Here is a 26,596-nt window from a genome sequence, read left to right as displayed (position 1 = left end):
TTTATTAGCAGGATTCATGAGGCTACGCTCCAAGTCTTCCCTCACGTTAGTTCCCTAGCTTTTCAGTGGGTTTATGTAACCCTCTGAAGCTTTAAAGGTAATTTACAGCCCATTAAAGACAGAAGAGGCGGATGAGAGCGAGCGAAAGAGGGAGGGAGGGAGGGAGGGAGTAAGTGAACTATGAAGTGATTGTCAGGGTAAAACAGACGGGTGAAGAAAGACAATGTGAGCTACCAGATTTTGTTGCAGCCCACGCAACTCCTCAGTACAATCCTTACGCCAAACCTTTGAGAAGTTTAACAAAGGTTTATTCAAATGTGTTCCGCTCTACATGCCTCATGCAAAATTGGGCTCCAGCATCGATGGTTCACCACAGGAAAATGTACAGCTGCACATGTTTTCCCTGGAGCAGTGGCGCAGTGGTTAGTTCCCTTATTTGGAGCTTAGAAAGGTAATGTAAGATAAAGTCTGGCTAAAAAGATCCCATCATTTTATGCGCTCTCTCTCTTTTATCCCTCCACATGTGGCAAAACATCCAAGTCCGATAATAATCTTGGTGCAGTTGCCTAAGGTGTTCAAAGTGTTTTTTAACACGTTGCTATGTAATTGCTAGCTGCTTGATAGCATGTTCTGGGGGCTTTAAAGTTGACAGTGTGTGACAAAGGGGCTGCTAGGTTTCTAGTTTACTGGCCCAAGTCATTACATTTACATTTAGTCATTTAGCAGACGCTTTTATCCAAAGCGACTTACAGGTGGGGTAGGCAATAGAAGCAATTGGGACAGCATAAGTGCAATCAAAACAGTATACAGAGCCATTCATTCATTCATTTTTTTTTTTAAAGAGTAGAGAGGAAAATAGAGTCAGAACAGAACAGTCAGATGTTGGAGGAAGAGATGTGTTTTCAGACGTTTCTTAAAGATGGCTACAGAATCTGCGGATCTTGTAGCAGCGGGCAGATCATTCCACATAGGTGAAACAATTCCGGAGAAGGTGCGGGAGAGAGATTTTTTACCCTTTTGGGATGGCACCACAGAACGCCGTTCGTTTGCATAGCGTAGGGATCTGGAGGGTACATATGTCTGCATTAGCAAGTGAAGATAAGGTGGTGCCGAACCAAGTCAAAAATCATTGTTTAGAATAGGAACAGCACACAGCAAGCCCAGGATTAGAGATACTAGAGTCTAAAAGTGCTGGGTTGTTTTTGACCCATGCTGGGTAAATATTGGACATAACACACAGCTGGGTTAAAAATTTTAAACCCAATTGCTTGGTTGTCTTTACCCTACCATGAGTGGAAACAACCTAGCAGTTTGGTTGAATTAACCCAGCATTGCGTAATTCTAACCTAGCAGTGTGTTCTATCCAACATTTACCCAGCATGGGTAAAACACACAAAAAAAAAGAAATTGGGTTAAAAATAACCCAGCATTGGGTCATTTTAACCCAGCAGTGTGTTCTGTCCGATATTTACCCAGCATAGGTCAAAAACAACCCAGGACTTTTTAGAGTTTACTCGTGTACAAAGCATGCCAAGTTATAGGTGAAAGAGTGATGAACTATAAAAGGTTATTTTACTATAAATACATCTAGTGAGTTTCAGAACTCAACTTTATTTGTTACTCCAACAACTCTTGTTTTGTCAGATTATGTGTCATTATGATATCATAGTGTGACAAAGAACCACATCCACTTCTACACCATTGCCTTGTTTTCCCCAGCCATTGATTCATGAATACAGTAGATAAGTCAATATGTGACGCAGGATTATTTGAGCAACAAAGCGATAGTGATGTCTCCAAGGATTACGAGATATTGTGCAGTGTCTTTGCAATGCCTTCCTTGTGATACTAATATTAGCATGATCGAGGATGAAGCTTCAGATCACAACAGAAAGATGCTGCTCACTTATTTGCGCCATTCTACTGAAGATTCATTCTTTTAAGGACACATCTGGACGCAGACTTTTCAGAGAAAAATGAAAACAAAAGAGGATGCAAACATTATAAGTAGACCATAGAGGAATGTAGTTCATGGCACATTTAATATGTAGGGTAAGGGGTTTGTAAAAACAAGCATCATGCTTCTGCTATGGGTGTATAAAACATGTCGGTTCCCAAATACTCTCAAAAAATCCCACAATGAATAGATATAGCAAACGCTTCTTGATTTCACATGACACAGTCAGTCCGATAGCAGATATGACAGGAAGCATGTAAAGGCTGTGTGCAGCTAGACGTAAGACATATGTGTACCCATCTGGTGTTGTGAGGTTAGACTCTCTTTTTCTCTCTCACTCTTTCTCTTTAATGCGGGGCTGGAGTGCTGGAGGATAACGGGATTTGGCGGCAGCTGCTTCATCCCTCTTCATTACCACCACATCATCCCTGCAAATAAAAAATTGACTTTTCCCCGTAACTCCCTTCCTTCACCCCCCACCCCAAACCACCTCTACCATGCTCTACATACAGTAGTTTTCCTTTCTTTCCCTCTCTCGTCTACTTTTTGTAATCTTCTTTCCATCACAACACATCCCTCCCTTTTCATCTATCTGCCATTAAGTGGGAAAGAAAAATATTCAGAAGACCCGAATAGTAGCAAATGTGATTCATTTCACTGAGACGCACTCTTGTGTGTGTGTACATAGACGTAATGTTTCAACAGAGTGAAGTGGTGTCAAAATGAACTCCTGAATATTGTATAACGTGTTTGAATTACGCTGTGGATCACAGGCTTGAGAATGTTGCAGGGCGCTTTATAATTCAGGGAATCACTTTTATATGAATGTTGATATACATCTCCTCTGGGAAGCAAAACAGATATAAAAAACTGTTTCATTACGATATTCCATTACAAAATAAAAAGACAAGGTAGGATTTGGTCTGAATATTAAAAACCTTGTTTTTGACAACTATCGTTGTAAACTGTATTGGTGTTTCTTTACAATGCATATGACGACCCACAAGAACAAATTTTAATATGGATCTCAGTTTAATATTATATTATATTCAAATCATCATTAATTCAATAGTGCTTTTATAAGAATTGTTAATAATCTCTCGAAGCTTTGATGAATATTTTTTTCGCTTAAAGCCATTTGGTCACCTGGAACTAAGTTTTAGGTTTTTGTATTGTAGTGCACGGGTAGTAAATACAATATTTAATGCAATTTAAACAACAAATCAAAATTCTTGCTGCTAAAAATTCTGATTCTGGAGGGAAAAGCGTTTCTATATAATTTGTCTTCACTGTCTCCACTATCATTGTGTGTCTGCTCATTTGCATCATATTTTTTTTCCAGATTTTGTCGGGTTGCCGGACACGCCCAAATCAAATTCGCAACGTTTACTCACGCTGCCGCTAATCAGCAACTCTTCGTGAAAACGTCTGTCAGGGTGAACGCCCCTTAAAGGTTGCACAACGGCACAGCGTCTCATTAAAATATATTAAATGCTAAGCTGTGCTGATGTAATGTTTCTCACTTGCAAGTCTGCGTCTACATTTCTTCATTTTGTCAGCATAAAACACTTAATGAAACAATCACAAGCATCTTCTCGAGTTTAATGTATTCAAGACCCTATTCAGTCCCCTCTATATTTAGACAAGTCTGGGAGTACAAATCTCTGAAGTAGTTTAAAAAGAAGCTGAACCGACACTTAGCGTGTAGCTATTTCTTTTAAGGCTATTTTTTATCCTTGTTCATTAGAAACTTTCGTATCCTTGTGTCAAGATATTGTCGGCTAAATTTGTAACATCTGGGTATAGGAAAATGATTTGTAAAATTTAGTGTTAAATAAGTCTATATAGGACATATAAGGCTGGATGGATGGAACTATAAAAACGTTAATGCAAAATAAGCCCAGGGTTTTTTTTAAATGCATTTACAAAATTAGAAATTAGTATTCAGTCTATATTATTAAATAATTCATGGCATTTTCAACATATTGGATTTTTAGTGTTTAGGGATTTTTTTACTGATGATAAACAATCGTTTTTGGTCGCCACTTGATGACCAATGTCAAATCTGTGCCTGAAGCAAAATCTATCGAGAACCACTGATCTGAAAGATTATTCTGTACAATTCCTTCAATTTGAATGTCTTTCATCCTCCTTTTATTTCAGTGTTTATTCTTTATTTCACAGACGGTTTGATGCCTTCATTAGATAGCCCAAGGTTGTCAGAGCGAACATTGATTTTCAACCCAGCCTCAGACAGGTCACAACTGCCTTGTAATATTTTATTAGCAACTCAAATTGGTTTCCATTTCTTTCGTGCTCATATATAAGAATTGTATATGCTGTTTTCACAATGCATGGGATAAAAAAAGCTGTTTAAAAAAGCCAATTGTTTATGCTGTAGTTTAATGCAGGATAACGTTAAAGTAATTGAATCTTAAGAAAGACAAAGAAAACAGTTTAGACAAGAAGCATTACCACTGGGAAGTCAAGATTCTCTCCAGGTTAAACTTGACTGCAAGCCTCCACGCCGGGGCCACTGTCTCAGCTCGCAGAATAAAGAGGTTTGAAATGTTGACCTGAAGTCCAGCCAACATCAATCTTGCACAGAGTAAAGATTTGCTGTAGTTTTGCTGCAGCTTTGCCATTTACTTACTGTAGATTTAATGTACAATTTTGTTTTAAACATAAACATAGTTCTTTCTTATATTTTCTTTCATGAAACAAGACTAAATATCTTAGGTCACTCTTCTTGTTATGTAACTGTTTTGTAATTTAAGAAGTTTTAAATATTTGTACAAAACAATTGACAAAAATGCTAAGGCAGAATGTGATTTTTTTGGTTAAAGTAAAGTTTAACTCAAATTGAAAACAGTACTTATTGTAATGTATATAAATCTACAGTAAGTTACTGGCAAACCTGCTGCAAAACTACAGCAAAGTTTTACAGTTTTTCTTTTTTTAAGATCCGATGAATTGCTGATAGTTTTTTCCTTGTCTGACCCACATTATCAACTCGTCTCTCACCACTGGTAAATTTCCCACAGTCTTCAAAGAGGCCCGTATTACCCCGCTCCTGAAGAAACTCACTCTTAATCCTGAACTGTCAGTTAACTAGAGACCAGTATCTCACCTCCCTTCATTGTCAAAACTCTTGATGTTGTTGTATTTAACCAGTTCTTCTTCTTTCTCACTCTTTCTCACAACCACTCTGGTTTCAAAAGAGGTCCTTCCACCGAGACTGTGCTGCTCTCAGTCATTGAAGCCCTGAGACTGGCAAGAGCAGCCTCTAAATCATCTGTACTCATCCTGCTGGATTTTTCTGCTACCTTTAACACCATTAAACACCACATCCTTCTGTCGACCCTCAAGGCTATGGGCGTCTCTAGAATGGTGCTAAAGTGGTTCAAATCTTACCTCTCAGGTAGGTCATTTAGAGTATCCTGGAGAGGTGAGGTCTCTGAGTCCCAACATCTCAATACGTTTGTACATGACATGGAACAATGAAACAATGAAACAATGGCTTTTCCAATCACTGCCTGAGAGACATTTCTCTCAAGATGAAGGACAATCACCTGCAGCTGAACCCTCCAAAAACAGAACTGCTTGTAATCCCGCCCAACCCAACTATTCATCATAACCTCTCCATTCAACTAGGCTCATCAACCATCACACCTCCCAGAACAGCCAGAAACCTGAGAGTGTTAATCGATGATCAATTAAACTTCACGGATCAAGTTGCCATCACCACACGGTCCTGTAGATTCATCCTCTACAACATTAAGATAGTTTGACCTTTCCTTTCCGAGCATGCTACGCAAGTCCTAGTCCAGGCTCTTGTTCTGTCCAGACTAAACGATTGCAATGCGATACTGGCTTGACTTCCCGCTTGCTCATCGAAACCTTTACAGATGATCCAAAATGCAGCGACAAGAGTGGTCTTCAATGAACCGAAGAGTACACATCACTCCTCTCTTCATTAAGTTACATTGGCTCCAAGTAGTCGCTCGCATCAAATTTAAAGCTTTGCTCATAGCATACCAGACGGCTGGTTCGGCAACCCCGTATCTTCACTCGCTAATACAGACTAGAAAAAAATCACTCTCACGTACCTTCTGTGGATCCATTCCACATTTGTGGTATGATCTGCCCACATCTAGATGATCAACAGATTCTGTAGCCATCTTTAGGAATCGGGTGAAAACACATCTCTTCTGTCAGCAACTGACCGATTAGTTCTGACTTCTATCTCTTTACTACGCTTTATATCCTTAAAGAAAAAAAACCTGTGGCAGGCTATATGAGACCAGTTTTACTGTGCTTATGCTCTTTGTTGCCCTTAAGTTGTTCCAAATGCTTCCATTATTTAACTCATTTTTACGTCGCTTTGGATAAAAGCATCTGCTTAATGACTAAATATAAATGCTTATAAAAGAAGTCCCTTCCAAAATTTTCATCTGTAAAGATGTCACACTAACTTAAAGAGAATTTTTTTTTGTGAATTTTAAAGTCCTACTTTGATTTATGGAGAGTCCAACAACAAGTTTACGTACATGCGTACGGTGATAAAACACTTTCATTCTCTAATGTTAGGCAGTTATTATTAGCTTACTTCTTGATTGACTCTCAAATGATTCGTTAAACGCTTCATCTGTCTAATCCCCTCATTCCTGTCAGCCTACTCTGATCTGATTGGTCAGATGGTCTAGTCTGCTTTGATGGGTCTTTCCTGTAGCTCAGAGGTAAGAGCATTGTGTTAACAACGCAAGGTTGTGGCTTCGAACCCAGGGGATTGCAAATACCTATGTAAAATGTATAGGATAAAGCAATGTAAGTTGCTTTGGATAAAAGCGTCTGGCAAATGCCTAAATGTAAATGTAAATTGGTCTACCACTTGCAGTGCCGCAAATGGAACTTAGGCAGGGTTTACACGGAGTGACGCAAATCTGAACCAGAACTGAAATTAGAACGACAGACGACTTGTTCGCGTTATTGCGAGTCGAGACCTTTTTTTTTCGAGGCCAATGAATGTGTTTATTCGTGTACTTTCGGCTTTACACACTGCATGGAATGTAATTTTAAAGACATTGTAATATTTATTCTTTTACCTCTTATTTAAGCACACCTACTTTTGAGTATTTTTTTTGATTGCAAAAACAAGTTCAGAACATAAATGTCAAGTGATTTAACTGTAGATTGAGGCTGCTAGAAATTCCTCAGACACACAAGGGGTTCCAATTTCACTTCGAAAGCTCACTGGAGATGGCACTTTCTAAGCATACATCCCATTCTGTACCCTGTTAAAAAAAAGCAATTAGGGAGACCGAACATTTCACTGCTCACCTATGCTGCTAAGTGAAGACGAGGTGACTTTTATTCTGCTGATCATCAGGGCTGCCTGTACCAAAGCTTTCTGATAGACCAGTGTTTCTCAACCAGGGGGCCGTGACCCACCAGTGGGCCACAACAAACTTCCAAGAGGACCTTGAAATTATTTACAGTAAGACTTTTTTCTAGTTAGGCCAAGCTATAGAAGGTAGAAATTGCGAGTAAAGGGACCTCCGAATGTTGTTGGGACCTTAAATTCAAAACTGCGGAGATCCACCGTATTCCCTGTAGCAGCCAAGCAAAAAGAATCAATGAGGTTTCTCGAATCTGAACTGTAGGAGGAGAGTCTTCAGAGAAGTGCGGAAAAAAAGGAAAAAATCTGAAAGTTTAAGGGTGAAAGGGTGACATTTTATTATAAAGGTACAATAGTGTCTCTACGAAAATATAATTTAAAGGCTAAATAATGTGACTACTGTTAATCTGGCTGCGTGACCGAATAATATTGTATTTTAAATTATAATACTGTATTCTTGACTTTTTTTATATTCTTTGCTTCCGAGGCAGGTGACAAATTAGTCACAATTTAAAATCATGCTTGACTCCATTTGTTGTTTTTAAACTTAATTTTAATATTTAATGCCACATTACAGTGACTTAAATGGGTCATATCACGGAAATAGGATTTAACTTGCCGTTTTGAAATAGTCTGTGCTATGCAGACATAATGTAACATTTAGAACCCAAAGCTCTCCATCTCCTGCACTTGATCAAAGCTAGAGCTGTCACATTTCCAGATTTTCAGTCTTTTGTTTTATAATTCAAACATGAATTTATTTATAATGCTAGTAATACCAATTTAATTGTGTAGATACTGATGCAAAATTATTTACAATATTTTCATGTGTATTATTAACACTTTTACGTCATAATCACGGTAATTAATATCACAATATTGTATTATATTATTGTCATGTGTAATAATTTACCACCAAAAGCCTTAGACTAACATCTACTCTGTTTATCCATACTGCATAGCTTACCATACAGCAAGTACTCTGATTCCCCCCAAAAACTTGAAACATTACTGTCAAATATGACAAGGAAGACAGACGCTTGCAAAATGGAAAAGTGCTCAGAACAGTGGAGCTGTATTAAACCTGTGATTTTCCCTCAGCGCAATTAAGAAGCAAATCAGCGGGGAGGATTAAAACATCCACATCTGACGTTCCCATCTTGACAGGCGCTCCAGAGCTTCAATGCACATTTAAAAAGTCCTACAGAGCACCCTGGAGGAAACGGACTATGAATTAAACATATTTTAATAATGTACTTAAAAAACAAAGAGTGGCTCTTCAATGTCATCTGCACCTCAAATCTTGACAGAATCAGACCTGCTTTCCCCTTCTTCTCTTGCATGACAATTGTGATGCATGCCATCCTACCAATATGAAGATCCTTGCTGTGGCTAAAATGAGGTGATGTTTGTCCCATGCAGCGGGATGGTGACATTGATTTCCTCCTATTGGCCTGCAGCCCTTCAGATATACCCACTGCTGGGCCAACAGGGAGCGTAATAAGATTCTAGCATAGCCAGCTGAGACCATCAGCCACTTATCGTTTGTGATGTTGACAACGCTATTACTCAGTTTATCAACAAGTGTAGTAATGATACAATGAGTCGTGGAGGAAAATATTGGCTAATTAACATGCGAATTGCAGCATTGGGAGTGCATTGTATAACATAAGCATGTCGTTGGTTATTATCTCTTTGCTGAATCCCTGCTACTTACTGACAATGGAGAAGTAGCAACATAATGTTTTTTTTTCAACTGGAAGTGTCAGTAGCTAACGTTGCTCCGGTGTGGGCGGACATATAAAAGGCAGATTTAAAATATGTAGCAAAAGTTAGCTCGAATCAAAGCAAAATGAATGGTTTGTTTTTCATCTTACTGGAGTTCATCCAAATGTCCATTGATTTTTATAATAGTACTGGAGCTGTGACAAATTTTGTGAGAAAATATGCAGCACTAAGCAATTCATAAAATACTGTTTCAATGAACAGTACAGCAAATTCATATGCCAAAATACAGAAGCTCACAGAAGCCATGCAATACAACTTTTGTCTTGTTTTGGGGATTCTGATAAAATTGAGATTAAATCTTGAGTAACAATAGTAAAATTAAAATAAAAGATTTTACATCACATTTAATATAATGTGTATTTAAAATATCTGTGCTTCTGAAACCTTGTATCTCCTTATTTCATGATTTTTATTTTTTGCCATGAAGTCACCCTTTTTGAAAGTCACTAGGTTTCGCAAATATCTTACCAATAAAAAGTATTTAAAAGTGCTTGGCAACACAGTATGTAATCAATTAAATATTCATTCGTAGTAACAGTGAATTTGGACAATTTAGAGGGTTTCAGTAGGAGAGCAATGGTATAATGTATGCAATACATATTTATAATGTATATATTATATACATTTTTAAAATTGTTAGTTCCAGTTCTGTAATTTCGATTGGATGCAAAGGCTTGCAATCATAGCTAACACTGTGTCCTAACTAGACATAGTAAACAAAACAAATTTCAGTGTATGAAAAAGGTTTTGCTCAGCACAAACAACCGATACCAAGAACATTGCTTTTTAACTGGTGTATGTAATGCTCTCTGTGGTGATTCAACTGTATTCTGATAAATGGACCAGTTGGCGAAGGACGAAGGCAGAGGATCGGTCCAACATTTGATTGCTAAGAGACCTGCTGTCCCTCACCTACCCTTTCCCCCACATCCTGTAACTAGTTAACCTTGACAACATCGCTCCAGCCATTGACAGTATGTTATGTGTTGGCTGGGTCACATCTCACAAAGCAACGCAATCCTCCAGAAGCCTGTGAATAATGCATGTGTGAAGAGCTGGAGAGAGGGAGAGGAGAAGTTCAGAAGCGATCCATACGGCACTCTCCCTCACTCTTCCATTGATTTTGTGTCACTTCGGAAGGGTGCGTTGAAACTGATTCCAAACAAAACAGACAACAAAAGAGGCTTAACCCATACGCAATCGTTAGCCCGAGATTACACCGCGAATGGTCTGTTTGTGTGTGAGCGTAAGGGATTGGGTCTATGCGACAATTTGTTGGGAAGGAAAAACAAATGCGGCTCATTCATATGTAAACGTTGGATTGTTGAGGAGAATGGTTGAAACAAACCCTGGAGCACACGTGCGCAATGAGGGTAACATGAGCTAATATAGGATATTTGTTTGTGACAACCGTTAGCAAACCCTTTGGCCCTCTATGGAACATAGCGGATTTGGACTCGTGTCATGGTATCGTTGGGCATCACCGAGCCCGCAGGACTCACAGAGCGACAGTGCTGATTTGGAGAGATACTCTTGAGGCACAAGCACTCTGCTGCTCTGAAGTCTAACAGGATTATTCCTAAACTTGGTTATGGCTCCTCCAATCCAACTACATTTTCGAGAAGCCACGCAAATATTTTCGGATACATGTTGTCTGTGAAGATTTCATCCCTCTGCAGTGCAAGGAGAAAAAAGTGCAGAGGAGAACACCGAAGTCAATGTCAAAAAGTCTTGCGCTTGCCTTTCCTGTGATTGAGGTCGCCCCCTTGTTAGTATGCGCAAGGGGTTTGCGACTGTTTGATCTTCCGTCCAGAATAGATTTATATCAACACCTGACAGTCACTGTAGAATTGTCAGTAGTCATTTAGTCTTGTTTAACAACATATTTTTAGCTTGCCGGAGCATCCCAGGCAAATATCTTTGAAGCAGGGAATAACAAGGACACCGCACAAAAGATAAAGAGCCCTTTTGTAATTATGACGTCTTCCATCAGTGTCTGTGATATGCCGATGTTGGATTGAATTGAATTGGTGGATGTAAGTGGAGGACTGACACTTACAGTTCTTAATGCTTGAAACAGTACGATCCAATTCTCAAAAATGCATTTTTCCAATGCTGTTCTGCATTAAAGAAAAAAATGTTTTTATTTGTATAGCCCTGGGAAGGGTGAAAATTAAATTTACTTGGGATGAGGCTAAACAACAAAGGGCCTACGGATCACAATAAAAGCTTATAAAATCCAAAGAAACGTCTCTGACTGTACGGGAAATGGGTCAGCGGAATAAACGGCGCCATTGAAGACCCTTACTTTAGTCGCAAACGTATTCAGCAGAGGAATGTAAATAGCACCATGAAGCAAACTGTAACAAGGGCCCGGTTTGTCTATTTAACAGCCTTGTTTGTTCTGGTTGCTATTGTATTTTTTATCTATATCAATTATTTACAACTAAATAATGAGCCCTTGTTTCTGGGACAGACCTACAAGCAGACACAAAGTCCTTGATGAAAGATCTTGAAGCCCGAGATAACAAAAACAAACTTTGTGTTTGATGAAAGGTTTGAAAGAAACATTTCACCCACAAAATGCACTCTCATGAGCTCATTAAAATAAAATTTTACCGTGGCCAGGCTTGTCAGAGAGCACCGTACACAAAGTATGGTAGTTGTAGTTCTTATGAGTCGTGTGCTCTTCTAAAGCCATCCCATTCCTTTGTGTGAGGAACAGAGCATAACCCAAGCGATTATTTTCTGAAACGTTCCCTCAGTTCCAGTACTTAAATCTATTTGTGCATGTGCATATGCAAATTTCAGTGACACTCAACAGCATCACTTCTCACTGTGTCCCATAACAAGATTTTTTAACATCTGAAATCGTGGCCTGGCAAAAGGTGGTGTTGTTTTTGAGGTGGTGTGATGTACTTGAGAGGTGGATGAGGAGAGAGATGCTCTGTCATTCTGAATTAAATTCATAACAGCGCTTCTCTGCTGACACTGTGGAAAATGAATTGCCTATCACAAAGCAAGGCGACCACTTTCAGTGACCCCTGCTGAATATTATGTGTGCGGGACATGAAACGAACGGTTGGGACCTTTCTGCTTTCTCCCTGAATGCATCTTTCTCTTTCCCTCACGTACATGTGTTTCTCATTTGCTTGCGTTACTGGCAGATGGAATTGGTAGATTCCAATCAATGTTCTTCTTTGACTAATTACTCTGACAACACTGGTGAGGATCCAGATGAATAGATGCCCGCTGAGCATGCCTGGCACAACATGCACTCGCTCTACCAACACGCAGATATATCTTCATAAGCCGAGAAAAATAGCTGGAAATCTGGAGTATAATGATTCCCTTTTAAACACCTACCAGGAGATGATCTGGTATGATTGAAGATCTGGATTTAGGCCATTGTTACAAACGTACACCAACCACACACTTAGTCAGGAAACAGTGAATGTTACAGTATATTGCAACAGTACTTCAACTTCATTTCTTTTTTATAGCACATTTAAATGATACATTGTTGCCCGAAGTGCTTCACAAATTTGAAATCCAATAAAATACACATATAAACAACATACACGTACGACGACATTTGTAAAAGATTCCCATCAAACTTTCCCTACTTCAAAGGCCAGAATGAAGAAATGTATCTTCAGCTGGGACTTAAAAAGCACTGTAGTCGGGGCTTGCAGAATATACATGGGAAGACTGTTCCTTAACTGTGGCCCAGATACTGTCACCTTTTCACTTCTTTTTTGACTGAAGGACAGTCAGCAATGACTGATTTCGTGATGTAAGTGACCTAGCTGGTGAGAAAGACCCTAAGAGATCACTAATATAGATTGGGGAGAGGTTATGTTACGCTTTAAAAACCCATAATAAAATCCTAAAATCAATCCTATACTTGACTGGAAGCCATTGGAGAGATGATAACACCGGGGTAATGTGTTCCCTTTTTGTGCCGTTCAGAAGCCTAGCTGCGGCGTTTTGTTAGCGCTGCAGTCGAGAGAGTTGCCTTTGACAAATCCCTACATACAGTGAGTTACAGTAGTCCAGTCGCGTGGTAATAAAAGCGTGGATAACAATCTCGAGAACTCTAAAACTCAAAAAATGTTTTAGGTTAGAGATAATTCTAAGCTGATAAAAGCTGCTTCTTTCAACCGAATCTTTAAATCTTTTTGTCTTTAAATCACTGTAGTGTGATTTAATGTTGGCTTGGCCTAAATCAATACAGTGCGATAATGTTCAGTACACCGCTAGTCCAGACGTTTGACATTGATCGTGAGCTCAGAATCGCCATTTTCCCTAAATCCCCGTCTGGATGTACCTTCACAATTATGACATGTATGAGTGAGCTAATGAGCAGTAAAAGCCGTCTGGCATCACTGGCGTGCAATCTAGGCTAAACCCGTCTCGACATCCCTCGGGTTGCTCCGGCATCAGTTTCTTTCCAGGTTTATTGAGTCACACTTGTAAGCGAGCCGAAATCCAATTCGTGGCAGTTGGTGTCAACGATTTACACCCAACTATGGTAAGTTCCAATGGCATTTTGCAGATCGTAAAGCCCCTGATACAGTAATAGAACCTTATTAATGAGCGTATTAACTGCAATGCATCCCTGGAGCCTGCAACGGGGCGAAAAAGGAAGACAGAGAGCATAGCAAGACGGGGAGGGTTGATGATTCATCCTACCCAGTTTGCAAGCTGGGGTCGAAAAGCATGAGGACGATCCACACACAAGGGATGTATGCGGAGAGCTTGCGGAGAGCGCCAGCCATATCACTCTGAGCCCAGAAAGCCTGCGGAGAGAAAAGAGGAAGGAGTGTGAGAACAAGCAAATTAGAGGCCAAAGAGGCAGACACCATTTCGTGAATAATTGGCAACTGTTTTGTTGACAACACGAGTGAGACATTAGCATTCCCCGAACACATGCTTGCAATGAGCTTGTCCTCCCACTTGGAGAACTTTGGCATGCACGCTCATGCACTTACCGATGCATTTCTGAAGGGTTAAATGTAAAAAGATGCCCTGTAACTCTGATGCCCACCCTTGATGATCCACAGGTGATCAACCATTTTCAAGTACTTATGTATTTAGTAAAGCTGTAATTTTGGTACAGCATAGTGGAACACATCATGCGTAAAGAGACCTTCAGGCGGAGAGCAGAAGGTCTGGACTCCATAGCACCTTTTATTATCCAAGGACTGCCGCACCTCACCTATATGTCAAGCAACCAATCACAGTTTGGCAACACAGAAATTTTCTGTCAATTTAAAATATTTGGAAAATAACTTTGAAACTCCTGAAAACTACAGTGGGACTAAAGGTTTGAGACTGAGGCGTTTCATTTGTTATAGAGATGTGCGGATGAGCTAAATTGTCACCCGCATCCACTGCTTCGAATAAATGATCCACCTGCCACCCGCCCGACATATAATTGACTCTGATATAGATATCCGCACCCGATCGTAACTTTAATTACACTAATTCTTTGTTTTAAGCATGATGTTATCAGATTAAGTGACGTCAGAACTAATCTGCAATCTCTGATAGTAAAATAATACGCTGATCTTAAAATGCTTTTTAATTAATATTTATTTATAAAACAAAAGTTTATCTTCGGCCAGATTAACCTAAATTTTCTTCATAAAATAAACACAGGCTTTACTCCCTTCAGACTTTGAATATCGCCGTTTCTGTCACTGGAAAACACAACACACAAACATACAAGAATGAGTGGATAACATTATCTAGCACAGTCTGTGTCTGCAAATGCTTAAATCTAATCTTTCGATTTAACACACACATGATGTATCATATTCGAGTTAATTGTCTTGTGGCTTTCATATACAGTATATACAGTGCCTCAAAGTCGTTGTATAATACATACCCAGCACTTTATTCATCCTTAACCACTTTGCTAAAACGCTCCGACACTGTACTTTTCTTTCTTTCTTTCTTTGCTTCCTTGTTTTGTTTTTAATTCTCCCGTCTTAAATTTCTCTCCGATCTGTTTCGCCTCCATTTCTGCTTAAAGAAATGGACCCCCCTCTACCGCTTTCATGCGCGTATTTCTTTAAATGAGTGCAAATTAGCATCTGCCTGATGAAAAATGCATTTAAAACACATTTGCATTTTTAAATAAATTTAGTTTATATTTGTATATGATCTCATCCACCTGCGACCCACCCGCAATTAATCACAATGTATTTTTCTATTACCCGACCCGTGTTTCATCCGCAGCGCCCCCGGTTTAAACCACCATCCGCGCATCACTAATTTGTACACAATTTCAACTCCACTAAATACAAGGCATCATAATACTTTGATAAAGAAATGAGCAAGCAGCAATGAAACACACAGCAGAGAAAAATAAGAACGCTCTTCTGCTCGCCTCTTCTCTCCAGTAGTGTTTGGAAGTCCGCAAGTCACGATTTCCTGTCAGCTGAGACAGCTGACAAACCAATTCACTACAATTAAACAAACTTCCCAATGCTACTTGAGAGAAAGAGAGTACATTCATCGCTTAATACACTCTCTTGTCTGTCTGTGTCTCTTCGCGAGTTCAAAGCACTCCACTCGCTCGCTCACACAACAGCAGCCGAGAATATTGGCAATGAATTTACGTCACGCATACATCATGAAATATCGATACACAGCTTCTGAAATATCTCCAATCCACTAACGGTCCCTTCCGCAGCTGCTTGTTCTTTATGTGACAATGTTTACGCAACAAACACGTTTCAACGAGTGCGGAAACATGAGCGCAGTATCGGATGCATTCCCCGACGTGCCAGTGTTTGAGAATGCAACCTGTTTGTGACAAGTGTTCGCTGGAACCTACTGTGCGGAGCAGCACTGCAGAGAATTTGATAAAACTGTCTGGAGATGTTTGCTCTGATAGCTTGCCAAACGGAAGCCTGCAGTCACATTTTATTCTGTTAACTTTTGCAGAACTTTTTGTGGGTTTATATTTGTATCTAGAGCTGCTGGGGGCAAACATGTTGCTGATAGGAGGCCTGAAAGAGGTTTTCCCCTTGTAATACACTGGGGGAGCATTGATATGCCGCCAACATTGGAATTTCGCTAAGTGCATTGATGAATTACAAGTGGACTCCAATCTAATTGCAAAGAGCCCAAAACAGTAATATAATTCCTTTGCGAAGCAGCACTTGAACACGGCAAACACCAAGTAATTTCTTCAACAAACATAATATGCAGTAAACAAATGCATTAAGAGGCTGTATTTTTTTGCTATTATTTGTGCAGCTGTTATTGCAAACACAAATTCAAAAAGATTAAAAGTTTTTATAAAATTCACATACGCACCATTAAATTGATTCAACATAAAAAGAAAGAGCCGAGCTGAAGGCACCTTTGACTGATCCATGATCAACAGCGAAGAAATGAGATATTGCCCACACAGGCATCCCACAGTGGGCCGCTTCTGTTGCTTATCTAAAATTAAAAGGAGAAAATACATGAGGTTCTATGGTGCTTCTGGGCTTGCAATAGTGTTTTCTTGATTTTATGCTGCCAGACCTATACAGCAAGAGGTGAACAGTGAAAGTATGAGGGCCGCAAATAAGTCCTTCATCTACCCTATTGATCTGGCTTTTTCCTTATGTTTCAAGAGCCTGCGTGCATTTAGGGTAACTGCAGAACACTTTGTGGATGTCAGTAGAGGGTATGGTGTACAGCACTGCAGAACCATGCCAAACCCACAATCTGTTTTGCCTGTTGATTATATATTAAACTTGAAAATGTTTTAAAACTACTTAAAACAACATTAACATTGACTCCCCAAACTGGCCAAATTAAATCAATAATAAAAAAAATGGTGTATATTCATGATATAGACGTATACTTTCAACGTGAATATTCTTTTTCTGCTGTTGAAAATAATGTTGTGTTGGGTAAAAGCCATGCAGCCAAATGCTCAGACACCACAATGCCTTGCTTGACCAATCAGAATTCGATTCAACATTACCTTTGGCAGCAACAGTAAGTCACAAAGTTTTCATTTTCTAATTAGCTAGCAATCTACTTATAGGCTGCAATGTTTCACAAGCCTCTGTATCCCAGCCAAGCGTCGGATAAAACAACCAAACCCCAAATGGGATCCAAAAAATCAAACACAGCAGGTTATAACACCTAAAGCGGAATAATTAATTTCAGTATGAATTTCAAAGGGTATATACGAACTACATACTACGTAAAGATAACTGAATGAGATTAATCTTTTTTAATCAGTCAAAATAACAGACAATGCCTGAAGTGCTTTATAGCAACATTACCAAAGACAGAGCAAACAATCAAGTTTATATGTCAAACAGTGACCGTACATGGAGAAGAGTTTTGTGTAGCTGCTGAAAACTGTCAAAGCATCAGCAAAGGGTCAAAGACCCCGTCCAGCTTTAAGTACATGGCAAGCTGTGTCAGTAATTCAGTGCGGGTTGCTTGCCTGTCGATCACTGTCTTTTAAACGCTCGGGTGCATTTACACACAAACACACACACACACACACACACACACACCCACACACACACACTGGAGGTAGTTTGATGAGTGCCTGGCTAATTGAAGCCCATTAAATACATATGGCCCCAGGAGCATTACTGGCATGGTAGATATTAAATAATTTAAGAGCAGTTCATCTAAATGGCAGATTCGGAATGTAGCTGCTCTTTTAATCAACAATGGTGTGTTTGTGTTAACACACTTGTTAGCTTGACTCAAAGAGAGCTACGACTGTATAAACAGCGTAATTATTAAAAAAGGAAGGTGGTGTTGGGTTGTTTCAACTGAGCGGCCACCTTTGGTCTCTCAGATTAAGTAAGGGACTAAGGCCGTTTTTAGATTGGGCACATTTGCTGCGGTCCGAACCTCAGTATGATTTTCCCGGTGCCCCCTGCAGCGTTAGTGTGATTTCACACTCAACTTTAGTCTATCAAACACTGGTGTGTTTGCGTTCATCCCATGTCGTCAAAAATGTGCACAGCACATGACACAAAACAGAGCCAGGGCAATATGTTGTGTTTATTGATTTGGTGCCATTATGCGCAGCAGAGTAAACAACAATTGTGTTTACTGTATGGGCATTGCAATTGCAATAACTGCTGCTTGCAATATCGTTCTGGCGCAATATCGCTGCCGTTGCATCATCCAGGTAGATGCTGCAAATTGGTGGTGGTTGAGGAGATTCCCCCTTACATGTAAAGCACTTTGAGTTTCCAGAAAAGCGCTGTATAAAATGTAATGAATTACTAAAAATAATTATTATTATTTTGAGGAAACAGTGCATTACCATTGACTTACAACTCTGTTTCTACTCGCAACGTGCAAATACAATGCAGGCTCATAAACACTATTATCTTTAACATGTGTTTCATTGAAGTAAATCAGCATAAACACATACGCCGGTCACTTTACTTCCTGATCAAGTGCGCACCCGGGTCCTACATAGACCACGGCTCACACCACTTTAGGCTTCATAAATTCTCACCACAAAAATGCTGAGTTGTTTTATCCCATGGTTGGGTAAATATGTACATTTTCTATGTTTAATTTAACCAACAGTTGGGTATATCCATATTTTAAACAGTGGTTTAACCAAATGCTCTAAAATACCTCATTCCGCTTAAAAAAAAACGGGATGCAAGAGTCAGATCATTCAGCTTAGAATCAAATAGCTAACATTACAACTGATTCTGTATCATTAGTAGAGGTTATGTGTGTAATAAAAGCTGTAGGATTCCTACCTTTGTCAAGAGCCAGAAATAACATTTCCAATTTCCATGGTCCATTATGGCAGACTAGATTCCCATTGTTAATGTCATGTCTTCCTTCACATTTCAAGTCTTGCTCATATGGAGGTCATCACATTAAAATCTTTCACTGTTAACTGCCTTAAATGTCAGTTATGTGAAATGGAAAGTCACATGGATGAAATCCTCACAGATTTAATAAATTCAGGTCTACTGAACAACAGAGAGGAAACTGACAACCTAATGGCTGTGGGTTGCAGTGACCATTTACTGGATCAGTAGGTGTCGACAGACTTTTTTGGTGGCACTTCATGATTTGTTTGGCTCTGAAAATCTTTTATACATTTCAATATTAGCCTAGGGAAATTGTAAGGCATTTAAAAATAGCTTTCCGTGTATCTTTTGTGGGATGATGTGGTTACCATGGAGATGAAAACATTTGAAAGCAGCATTAGCCAATGGGACCCATCAATAAAGGTCACTGTAGTGCTGATACATCCATGCAAACACGTATTACACATCACGCATACGTTGAACACAAGTCTGTGACAATAACGTCACAAGTTTTTGCAAGATTGCTACGTGGCTTGAAAGTGAGAAGTGTACACAATGTACAGCATACATTTTAACCTCCATCCACCTCCGTCCAGAGGGGGGTGCAAATGCAGCAGAAAACACCTGTTACCATAATTTGAACTGGCATTGCTGCCAACTCACCATTTTAGCTCAGGCACCTCTGTTAAGAGTGGCAGCAACAGTGGCATTGTCCTCTCTAATGCCCCTGCTCCCTTTCGCACAGACAGGTCCCGGGATCAAGAGGCACAGACAGTGCTGTCATCTCTGGCATTTCTACTGGAGGGGACCGGCACAGGAATATACAGATAATGGATGACGTTGAAACAGGAGCCACACACACTCCGGCCAAGCATGTGCATGCAGCTGACAACAAATAATGACTCTGTAGGCGACCTTGGTTTCCTTAATAACCGATTTGCATGCTGCTAGCTGAAGTGGATTGTAGGCTGGACTGGCAATTTACTGACAAGACCACAAGAACATATCTTTGGATAAACTAAAGCAGTCAGAATCTGACAGACAACAGCCACCCTCCTGAGATGTGCACTGGTGCAAATCATTACATTTTGTATTTGGAAACTACACCAACCAAAAATACGCAATGCAGAAATATTTTTTCCCATACTGTGTTTGGACTTTGAGATAAGACAAATAGCATTTATTGAACAAAACTAATCACTATAATACACAATGTTTTTCATGTTGTTGCAAATGCCATGCAGTTGCTAAGGAGCAGCTAGAGTGTGTTAGGTTGGTTGCCAGGGTATCTCAAGGTTTTTTCGAAGGTTTTATTGGGTATTTCAATCTGGTGGTCGTCAGAAAGCCCAAATTCAAGTCTTTTTGGTGTTGTTCCTACATATGACTTGGCTCCCTCTCTCAATGTAAGACTACTTTTCATCCATTTTGTCTTCAAGACGTAAACTATACGTTCGATCATCACGCCTCTCCCAAACAAGCTGCTTGATTTACCACATTTAGTCATATCCAAGTGTTAGACTCATGGGTTTAGTAGCTCGTATGAATCAAACTATAAGTAATATTAATATTGATGCTTGCTTTAGCTAATTATGCAAAACTCTGTGCCAATTAGGATCATGAAAGACCTGTAGAGTGCTGCTACGACTGGTCACACATAGATGATAACTGCGCTAAATGAAATGCAAACATTCATCATTACAATGGGGACCAGCTGCAAGTGCAGTGGCAGCGTGCCTGGTGGGTGAAATCTGTCCGAATGCATTACTGCTTAGCTCTGAAGATAGAAGGCTACACTTCGCCACTGCCACCTGTGCTCGTCGCTAAGCACTCTTATCTGGTGATATGCCCTATCACATTTGTCACCCAGTGCACAAGACTCGCATAACCGAGTGTTATGGCATAGGCTGTGGTCCACCGTACAGCTAATTTCAGCTGCACATGAAAGCTCCTCTGAAAGTTGTAATTATGAGATTTATCAATAGGCCGCCTGCCTGCATATCTAGTAGTGGTTGTCTAGGTAGCAAATCCTCATTGGGAGGTATGTAATTACTCTCTGTCAATAAAGGATGCTGGTTTGAATGGAGATAACTGGATACAGATAACCAATTACGGTGGTTTTGGCAGAAAAAATTAAGTAATAGTTATCTTAAAACTGAAAGTGCCATCATCATTTACTCACCCTCAAGTCATTAAGGTTGTATGATTCGGTTGGTGATTCATACCGTTACGCTTCCAAAGGGACTATAAGCAACCATTTTGCCCTTATACAACAATTGGTTGAGGAATGGGCTACTTTTTGAACGGCATAAGACAAGTATGGAAGTGTTGTCCTTTGACAGCATCATCCATTGCTGTTGAATGGCAAACTGCAGGACATATTTTTGACAATTTCATTTTTCAATAGCAATTTTACATTGGAGTTTCTGGCCAAGTCAGGAACAGCACGTTTTGGCGATATAATGTGAGTGTGTAAACGCGTAACTTTCTACAATTGAGGGTTGACCCAAAGCTGTGACTGTCACTAAGAATTAAGGCAGTGGAGCATTCATGATGTGTTTCCTATGAAATGCTGCAGTCCATTTTCAACACAGATGCAACAAAATATAAGTGCTTTCCTTTACAGAAAGCAAATTTTAAACTGAAGAAAACATTTTGATTGTCAAAATAGGTTGAGATTTGATGTGTAACAGTGATGCTGTACAGAATACAAATATACATCAAACAAATTTAATTTCGCTGTCACTGTTACTGACACATTAGGTCCTTTTCGCATTACAGTATTTAGTTTGTATCTACTTCTACTGTATGTAATATATTATTGTAAACAATAAAACTTCTACATGTTTTTCACATTGTACATGCTTGTATTCAATAGCTTGAGGCTCCTTGTATTACAGGTGAAAAGAAATGAAAAGGAACAATGGACTTCGACAGCTCAAGTTCACTTTGCAATCTTCTGTGCTTTGAATGGAACAAACCTTCATTGTGTTTTCTGCGGGAAGTGACTTAAATCCCCAGACTGAAAAACACAAAAGTGTCTATTGGAGCAAAACAGTAACAAGGCATCTCTTCTCCTTTTCTCTCGCTACAGACGAGAAGGAATCTCATTACGAGTTGTGTCTTCTGTGCGTTAGATCAGAATGGATCACACATCATCACATTTCTGTACGCAAGTATCGCTTCCGGCTGATGCTAATGCTGTTTACTCCGAGCACTCTCTTCATCAGGGTCAGGAGGAATAACATTGGGAAATCTGTTCATTTTTCTTTGTTTTAGGAATAATGACTGTCATTCAAGAAGTCTATTAAAGTGATTCTGAAGGAACAGTATGGAAAGCAAGCGTTCTTGTTGTCTTTGCTCTGATGCCAAAGCAACGTCCAGCTCTACTTGTGTAGCAAACAAGAAAACGGCTAACACAGACATTCTTCACATACATCGTTTTTTTTGTAATCTGTAGTAGATGAAACAGTGATCATCAGTTTTACCTGATGATCAACATAAACATTTGCCTACGATGATAATCCTCGCTTCTGGTGTATCATTAGGTACAAACTTAATCAAACCTTTGCTTCATACATCATGTTGAGGTCTTGAACGCTGCTTCCTGATGCCCTGGCAGAGTCATTACAAAGCCCAGTATTGAAATTTCACATGCACATTAGCTCATTAAAACAGATTATATTAAGGCACATCATTAAGGTATTGCAGCATTAAAATGATCAGGGAAAATCATGAATTCCGTCAAGACTACCTGACTATAGAATGAGCTGAAGTAACAAAAACAAATATAAGAGATAGTTCATAAAGAAACAGAATATAACAAATATTTCCTAGTGATCTTGTTAGATTAATTACCACAAATGTAGATTTTTAAGGTTTAAATATCTGTCCATTACCGGACAACATTCATTTTTTTTTATTCGTTGTTCACGTTTTTCTAGTTAAAGGTGCTGTTTGTAATTTTCACAAGTTGCAACCAACCGCTCACTCCATCCATCCCTATCGAAGCACTATGGAGGCAGAGAGAGGAATAAGATGTCGTCACGTTTTTGCTTCTTTACCGATAATGTTTTTACGAAACACATTCTGTGGAGCAGTTTGTCTGCTTAGGAGTACTGTAGTAACAACATGTAGATAGAAATACTTCATTCTAGGGTAAGAAAAACATTACGTTTCATTATGTAAGGTCATTATACACCTCTGAATATGTATGTACATTATATTACATTTCTGTGAATAGATCCTCCAAATAATTACATAAAGTACCTTTAAACAGAATGTTTTAATCTGGTGCGCCCCAGCTGCCAGAATATTTGCATTTTACAGGTATTTTTGCTTGTAAATTCAACAAGCAGACTGTCCAAAATTGTGGAACAAATGATTTTCACTGGGCTATATTACAAAAATGTCTCTTTAATAACTAGATAAGATTGAGTTTTTACACTGAAATCTTCACCCACATTATAACACAAGTAATTTACCAGTACAATATTCGGTACTGTAACATCAAATGTCTCCCCAATTTGCATGCAGCTTCTACGACTGTGGAGTATCAATGACAAAACATCAACATCCTACGCACTTACTAACCCATTCACACAAGCAGTGACACACAACACAATCTTCTAGAGTGCACAGACAGTCTAATAAACAATCATGTCAAGAAGAGAAAAAGCAATTCAATTATTAACAGGAAACAACCGCATTGCCCAAGTTCTCCAGGGGACGGCGTGTTAATTTTGAAACGGAACCAAACTTGTACAGTGTCAAGATGAATTTCCACCCGCCTGAACATGTCTGCATTAAATGACCTATCGACATTGCAGCGTCAGCGCTGCTTCATGCGCGTTGCATGTGAGAGATGACAGGCGGACGGATTGAGGGCGCATGAGGTTTAAATGCTTTGCGCCTCAAATGTCAAAAAGCACATTTATGATACGCTCGCTCCAGCGAGGCCCTCTCCGAGGAACGCGAGCAAGCAATATCAATGTTCAGGCAAGGCCTGCGGTGCACAAAAGAGCTTCAAATAAGATGGATCGTGCAAAGCCTCTCCATCCATGTGACAACTAGGAATGATGACTTGACGGTAATGTTGCAAAAACGTTGAAGGAGGTAATAAGGTAAAGAAGAGGCATGTGCTGTCTACAGAATTTCAGGGGAGGTTCACCTGCATGTCTTATGATGAATGAAGATGTGTTTAGCGTATGTGTGGTGGGAACAGTCAACAAGAAATCTCTCAGAAAATAGTATGGGCGAGATAAATACGCTTAACATTCTGAAGAAAAATTGTACTCTGTGTCTCCTGTGCAAACTGTTGACCCTCCTTTTTGGCAACCCTAAATTCTCATTCACTGAGTCTGAAGGTTTACAGTAAAATGTGCCAGTGACACATGCCCTCTTCTTAGCTTTAGTTATAGATGTATGGCACACTGCCAAATAAAAACTCTTAATCTTCAACGTATGGCGTTGCAATGCATCCGAAACTATGGCTTTTAATTAAAGAATATACTGTTAAAATGTGTTTATAATGTGTTTTACCTATTCGTAAAGTACTTATACTAAGAAAAACTGTTGGCTTTTTGTTAAAAAATTAAGGCTTCAAGCTGGAGATTCAAGTTAAATCCAGCTCTAAGGTCCCCCAAATCTAGTAATGAAGTTAGTAATAGATGGACATAAATGAGGAGAAAGGACATGGGATGTTACAGAAAGGTATGGTAGTGCGATATGCAGACAATACTTAAGACGATGATTGACAGGGTTAGATAAACATGCTCTTTTAAATCCTTCATGTAGAACTTATTTAGGGAAGATTTTTGCTCTTTTGCAATGCTGCTGAACTATTGGAAAGGTTGATTTTGATTTGTTGATTTTGATTTGATTTGCAAGGCCGTGAGGGATTTCCAGAAATATTGTTTTGTATTATTAGAAATAGCATTTGTAATCAATAAGTGTAAAAAAATAAAAAAATATAAGTTAAGTTAAAAATAAATTTAGGAATTTCCTCCCATCATTCATGACCCCTGAGGTGATTACGTCACATTAACTACATTAGCAACCGCATAAGGTCCATTTAGAGTAACATGTTAAATAGTCCCATGTGCACGCAGATTATTTTTCAGGCTTTAAATTTATGATAATCTTATTTGCACGGTGGCTTAGTGGTTAGCACGTTCGCCTCACACCTCCAAGGTTGGGGGTTCGATTCCCGCTTCTGACTTGTGTGTGTGTGGAGTTTGCATGTTCTCCCCGTGCCTCGGGGGTTTCCTCCGGGTACTCCGGTTTCCTCCCCTGGTCCAAAGACATGCATGGTAGGTTGATTGGCATCTCTGGAAAAAATTGAGTGCGTGAGTGAATGAGTGAGTGTGTGTGCCCTGCGATTGGTTGGCACTCCATCCAGGGTGTATCCTGCCTTGATGCCCGATGACTCCTGAGATAGGCACAGGCTCCCCGTGACCCGAGGTAGTTCGGATAAGCGGTAGAAAATGGATGGATGGATGGATGATCTTATTTGTCGAAATGAAACGTTGATAAATATCGACCAAAGACAATGCAGGGAGGCCAGCGGAGAAGGGCGCAGAAGGGCCGCAGTCAGAGGGGCCATCATCCTCAGGTACGAAAAGAGGCACATCCATCAGCACTCAAATCAAATTTGACCATCTCTTTTGTCTCGCCATTATGCGCGTTTGGGTGGAATACTGTAGGTCCATGTGTGCATTTGAGCGCAACGTTTGTATACTGAAAACGCGGGTTGAAAAGTGATGTGACTATATTCTAGACTTTCTTTGGAAACTGCTACAATTGATTTAAAGATCTGTAAGTTTTGTGGTTAAAAATAAATAAAATCTGTTCTGAAGCAAGTACACAAACACTTGCACTTTAAGGTGCAATTGTGTTCTTGTTTTTAAACAGAAATAGCAATATAGAGGTGGAAGTTACAGACTATAAGAATAAAAGTCTTTTACAAAAGTGTTTCAGAGCGCTCCACATTATCATACTAACAGTCTTTTTGTAAGTGTTAGACCGTCAGAAAAGTAAAACTGTCTCTAAAAAGTGTAAAAACACACCCTCTGCACTATTTACAGATGCTTTGTTGTTTTGCATCTGTTCCTTTGCAGTATCTTGTCATAAAACTTATGGTAAAATAAGCTGTTGGGCATTACCCTTAGCCAGGGGTCAATAACCTTTACGACCAAAAGAGCCATTTTGGACCCTCTCCCAACATATAAAATATGTATGTAGCCGCAAAATATATGTAACCTTTAAATAACTATACATGTGAGGTAGTAGTTACCCATTTGCACCACTAGGTGGCAATATACTGCGGTTTTTATTGTATGCGCGCCCCAGTACTGGAGTTAAGAACCACTGCTCTTAACCTACACATATTGCTATTTTGGAGTTTGCCTGTATTCTCCGATCTCTCTAAGACTTGAGAGCTCCTTGTTAATCCTCCTGGAGATGGAACATTTGTGCAGTCTGTCAAGTATAACCGCCACTAAGCGAGTCCGCTCTGTTCTAACACCGTGCTTCACAGATGATTGTCACCCAAAGGGTAAACAAAACAAAAGATGCGTGCACTCTGCTGGGACTTTTGACTTATCAATACCATCAGTCAAGTGCCTTGCGTGT

At 39.5% G+C, this 26,596-nt stretch overlaps 1 protein-coding gene across 3 annotated transcripts in view; it reads right to left on the bottom strand.

The window, feature by feature from the left end:
• The window catches only part of gabra3 (gamma-aminobutyric acid type A receptor subunit alpha3), a 135,545-nt gene that overhangs the window by 98,693 nt on the left and 10,256 nt on the right, over positions 1–26,596 (bottom strand). For 2 of the 3 annotated variants that reach the window (XM_056731536.1, XM_056731537.1), the window contains exon 2: positions 13,839–13,945. In XM_056731536.1, coding sequence (XP_056587514.1) covers positions 13,839–13,924 — 86 coding nt within the window. In that variant the 5' untranslated portion in view covers positions 13,925–13,945. Of the gene's footprint in view, positions 1–13,838; positions 13,946–19,630; positions 19,732–26,596 lie in introns of those variants that run through there. The other variant, XM_056731534.1, reaches the window with a different exon arrangement.

The sequence above is a fragment of the Triplophysa dalaica genome, chromosome 19 (assembly GCF_015846415.1).
Source record: "Triplophysa dalaica isolate WHDGS20190420 chromosome 19, ASM1584641v1, whole genome shotgun sequence".
NCBI lineage: Eukaryota > Metazoa > Chordata > Actinopteri > Cypriniformes > Nemacheilidae > Triplophysa > Triplophysa dalaica.
This window is presented reverse-complemented; position numbering and strand designations above follow the sequence as displayed.